Raw genomic sequence first — 4,425 nt, 5'->3', positions numbered from 1 at the left:
CTGGGATCCAGCAAGTTACCCGAGAGATCCAGAATCACAAGAGACGAGTACGTAGCACCAAGTCTGACAAGGTCAGGCTGAACGAGATAGTTGTAAGAGACATCAAGCAGCCGTAAATCGCAGTCCTCGCATGAGCCCTCAATAAATTGACCAAGCAGGCAGTCGGTGATACTGGATCCTGCCAGGTGGAGGACTCGTAACCATCTGAGCGCACCGGACTGCAGGATGCCCCCCACAAACGAGTGATCATTAAAGAACTCCGCCTGTGTCACAGTGCTACTGGAGGGGGGCGTCCAGCTGCCATCCGCCATCCACTCCCGAGGTCGAGGGCCGTTTCCCGTCCACTCAGAGAGACAAGTATTTCTGGGGGACAGCTTCAGCTTCCCTGACTTGCCAACAGTGGGGTCCAGAAGTCGCGGACTCAAACAGCAGTAGGAGAAGTCCAATGACGCCAACGATTCTGATTGCTTCAACATATTTTGAACAGCATCTTCAATCGAGGTGTAGTTTTCGCAAAGCAAGAAGGGGTTGTCACTCAAATCAAGTGACGCTAGATACGGAGCGGCTCGCAATAACCCCAGCAGCGCGGCTGCATCCGCCCCGACATTCGACAGGGACACCCCCGCTAAACACTGTCGGGCTCTCAGGGCCTCAGCCACCGCCAAGCACCCCTCTGGCATGAGATTGTTCTCTGACAGAGAGATGAAGTAGACGGTGGAATCTGGCAACGAGGTGGCCCTCCCTAATTTCGGCGACCTGAAGCAAGGGAAGAAGGACTTCGCAATGATATCAGCACCAGCATGCGACAGCTGGTTGTCACTGAGGTTTAGCGCCTCCAATTGCTGCATGTGGACCAGACAAGCCGCCAGAACCTCCGAAGCCCGGTCATCAATGTGGTTGTTGCTTAAATTCAAACTCCGCAGCCCTCCGAGACGGAACAGCAACGGCACAACCAGAGCCATAGTTTCAAGGTTCAACCCTGAGCTTGACATGTCCACCGCCTCGGTGTGATTTTCCTTCGACCGATGCGACAAGAGGTCCTCGGCAGCCTCTATCGACAGGAGTTCGTTGTAGGAAAATAACCTCTCCACCATTGACTCACCGCCAAACTAGCCCTTAAATACTCAAAATTCAAGTCGGTAATGGGCAACAGTCAAGGACAGCTCACCCCTGAGGAGCAACGAGAACTCGTTTCGGCAGCAAATTTCAGCGAGAACGATGTGAAGAGGCTTTACAAAGTGAGTCCTCAATGGGAAGGAGATGCAGCGCTTTCGAAACTTGGATACGAACAAAAATGGCCACCTCGACCCTCATGAGCTTTTTGATGTCCCAGAAATCGCAGACGTAAGATCTACTCGGTCTCAGCACTCAGAACCCTTTAGTAAAAAGGGTAATCGGAATATTCGATACGGATAACGACGGAAAGGTTTCCTTTATTGAGTTCTTAGTGGGATTGTCTAAGCTTGCGAGTGGTACCGAGGAGCTTTTCAAGATCCAATTCGCGTTCGACATATATGACATGAACCGTGACGGCTTCATCTCGAACGGAGAGTTGTTCAAGGTGATGAAGATGATGATCGGAAACAACCTTTCAGACAAGCAATTGCAGCAGCTCGTCGACCGAACTATGATCGAAGCAGACACTAACTACGATGGCCGAATATCATTCATGGAGTTTCAGGAGATGTGCTCTCACATGGATATTGCAGACAAGCTCAAGATACAACTGTAGTCACCCGAATCGCAACTTGCGAGCTTCTATCTTAGCTTTCGACGTCAAGGAATCCTCTTTAGTGATTGCTTTTGACACGAACCTCTCTTTGCGAGCTTTAAGCCTGTCTGAGTCAACGGCAGATTTCACCACGTTGAACCTCTGAGCTCGATGTCGTTTTTTGTCGGTCTCGGATGCGGTGCCGAATCTGGCGCTCCGGCGTTGCTTCTTTGTGGCCTCAGGTTGAGGGGAAACTATGCCGAACTTTTCAGCTCGCAGCTGCCTCTTCTCTTCATCGGTTGTCGGTACGGCAGGTTTTGGTTGTTCAGGGTGTGTGGGTTGCTCGGTGTGGTCATTCACCTCCTCGACCTCGACGGGTGTTGTCGTCTCCATAAATCACGATTAACACCGGCAAATGATGACTTCTGTGTTCTTGACTGACATGTCGCAGTTGAAGCTTGCACGCGCGTCTGCCAATCATAAGAGCCCGGGTTGCATCCATCAAACTCCTAAAACTACTTGTAAATAGGCGCCTCAACAAAATCATGACGTGTGTTCTTGACTGACATGTCGCTGAAGCTTGCACGCGCGTCTGCCAATCATAAGAGCCGGGTTGCATCCGTCAAACTCCTAAAACTACTTGTAAATAGGCGCCTCAACAAAATTACTCCATAGCGAACGCGAACGCCGCGAACTGAGTTCTTGGCCAATATCCTCGAAGCGGAGAGTGGAGTCCGAGAAGCTGTTGGGATGCCACCAAGGTGGGCGATGTCTTCGTTTGGTAGAGCGAGATTCTGAGTCTGCAAAGCGGAATGTGGTCTCCTGAGAAGAGACCAAGTAGGGTCTCCTGAGAAGAGCTCAGGTCGTCGACGACTTCTTGAATCTGCTGGCTGGTCCCTTTGAACGTAGGCATAGGCACCGTTACGTCCAACAGATATTATTACAGCACTTCATAACCACACGGCTTGGTGTAATTGGTGTTATTTTCCTTGGCACGCTGCTTTTTTTTGATCGATGAGTCCCAAATTGAGGATTCCCCACAGCGATTATGAAAATAGGCAAAATGTCGTCTGTGACAGATTTAGAGGCCAATGAAACCCTTGACGACCGTCGAGTGCGTTTGGATGGCCACAACATGCAGGATGATGTCACAAAGTCATCGGCGTGTGAACGCTTTCTTATTTTTATGGCCGTGTTAGTTAGTGTCATACTTTTTCCGCTAACTATATGGATTTCCTTCGTACAGGTTCAACAGTACCACAGAGGTCTCAAGTTTCGTTGCGGTCGAAAGAAAGGTCAGCTGGAACCTGGCATTAACATGAGAATTCCATTCGTTGACGAGATCATCAGAGTTGACATTCGAACTACTACCTACGATATTCCAGCCCAGCAGATTCTGACGGGCGACCAGGTGACTATTCGAGTGGATGGGGTGCTCTTTTATCGTGTGGACAACCCTATGAATGCCATAGTGAAGGCGGAAAATTTCCGGTATGCCACAGAGCTCGCTGCGGCCACATCTCTCCGTACGGCGTTGTCGAAACGAACTCTGAGCGAAATTCTCCACAACAGAGACGCGATAGCGGCGGAGATGCTGCAGATTGTTGATCGAGCGACAGATCAGTGGGGCGTTCGAGTCCTACAAATGGAGATTCGTGATGTCACGCTGCCTGATGATCTCCAAAGAGCCATGGCTGCTGAAGCAGAAGCGGGCAGAGAAGCTGCTGCGAAAAAGATTTCCGCTACAGGCGAGTATGAGGCTTCCAAAATGTTGGGGAAGGCCGCATCTGAGCTAAGCGCGTCTCCAGGAGCTATGACCCTCAGATATTTAAGCACTCTGACCACCATCGCTGCGGAGCAAAACAGCACCATTGTGTTTCCGTTGCCAGGAGTGGGCGGAGACCCCTACGAGAGTCCTGCAGGTCGTTTGGCGTTGGCAGCTGCTGGGGTAGAGAAGCAACGATGATATTGACTGCACGTTCTCATTACTGTAGATTTGTTACGTTGATAAGTCGACACCCAGTATGTTAGTAGAGAAATTTAAATCTAAACGATCAGTTTCCCCTTCTGGGTCACCGATCCGACACAGCGCCAGTTCAGAATCACAAAAAACACAATCTGGTGACTCGAAATCGAACTGAGGACCATCTGATATTTGTGATGGATAGATTTGGTACGTGCTAGGAACGCCATCGACCATCCGCAGAAAAGATGACAAGTGGAGTGATGAACATTCCAGCGCCGAGGAGGAGCCCGATGTAGCATCTCTCCCCAAGAAGATCGTCGAGCTGATGACGACTTTTCTTCGAGGAAGGCTGCGTACGAGGCGTCATGTGCCAAACTGGTGCAGATGGCGGTGCAATTGGTGCTGGAAGAGCCTCAAGCTGACATAGGAATCTTTCACTGACTGTGTTCGTCCAGAATGTGGAAAGACGAGAACATTGCGACCTTCTGGGCGCCCCTCATCTTCTGAGTCTTGCTTTTGTGCAACTACTCGCGTTAGTAACATGGCGGCTCCGAAGATGAGAGGAGTGGTCGATTTTCGACCACTCAGGTCTTACGCAGGTCTTTTTACTGGCTGGTGTCGTACTATGCCTTTTCGGGATTATGAGACCCACGCGCTAACCGACTGCGCCAATCACCCACAACATTCTTCCACCTGTTGGATTCCTGTAAGATTCAGACCACGCTGCGTTTATAATAAATGGGTGATG

The 4,425-nt window shown here is 50.4% G+C and overlaps 4 protein-coding genes across 6 annotated transcripts; 2 read left to right on the top strand and 2 right to left on the bottom strand.

The window, feature by feature from the left end:
* Window positions 1-1,094, bottom strand: KVP18_000575 (uncharacterized protein; the record flags this gene model as incomplete). Of its 2 annotated transcripts, none has more annotated exons than XM_067949792.1 (1): window positions 1-1,094. In XM_067949792.1, a coding segment is annotated over one exon (1,094 nt), but the record flags the coding sequence as incomplete, so codon positions are not given. The 2 variants fall into 2 exon arrangements, with proteins under 2 accessions (XP_067811750.1, XP_067811751.1); XM_067949793.1 differs by having other exon boundaries at window positions 20-1,094.
* A 48-nt stretch (window positions 1,095-1,142) lies between these two features.
* KVP18_000573 (uncharacterized protein) lies at window positions 1,143-1,732 on the top strand (the record flags this gene model as incomplete). 2 transcript variants are annotated; one of them, XM_067949790.1, is made up of 3 exons in its annotated part: window positions 1,143-1,238; window positions 1,267-1,344; window positions 1,373-1,732. In XM_067949790.1, the coding sequence occupies 3 exons, from the start codon at window positions 1,143-1,145 to the stop codon at window positions 1,730-1,732; spliced, it is 534 nt and encodes a 177-aa protein (XP_067811748.1). The 2 variants fall into 2 exon arrangements, with proteins under 2 accessions (XP_067811748.1, XP_067811747.1); XM_067949789.1 differs by lacking the exon at window positions 1,143-1,238 and having other exon boundaries at window positions 1,325-1,344; window positions 1,366-1,732.
* On the bottom strand, window positions 1,733-2,104 carry KVP18_000572 (uncharacterized protein; the record flags this gene model as incomplete). The annotated part of the gene is made up of 1 exon (XM_067949788.1): window positions 1,733-2,104. One exon carries the CDS (start codon window positions 2,102-2,104, stop codon window positions 1,733-1,735), a length of 372 nt encoding a protein of 123 aa, XP_067811746.1.
* A 670-nt stretch (window positions 2,105-2,774) lies between these two features.
* Window positions 2,775-3,677, top strand: KVP18_000574 (uncharacterized protein; the record flags this gene model as incomplete). Its single annotated transcript, XM_067949791.1, has 1 exon — window positions 2,775-3,677. The coding sequence occupies one exon, from the start codon at window positions 2,775-2,777 to the stop codon at window positions 3,675-3,677; it is 903 nt and encodes a 300-aa protein (XP_067811749.1).
* Window positions 3,678-4,425: the final 748 nt, after the last annotated feature.

Source organism: the organism of the source record quoted next, assembly GCF_019968955.1.
Source record: "MAG: Porospora cf. gigantea A chromosome Unknown PgA_NODE_1955_length_4425_cov_268.063, whole genome shotgun sequence".
NCBI classification, from domain to species: Eukaryota; Apicomplexa; class Conoidasida; order Eugregarinorida; family Porosporidae; genus Porospora; species Porospora cf. gigantea A.
This window is presented reverse-complemented; position numbering and strand designations above follow the sequence as displayed.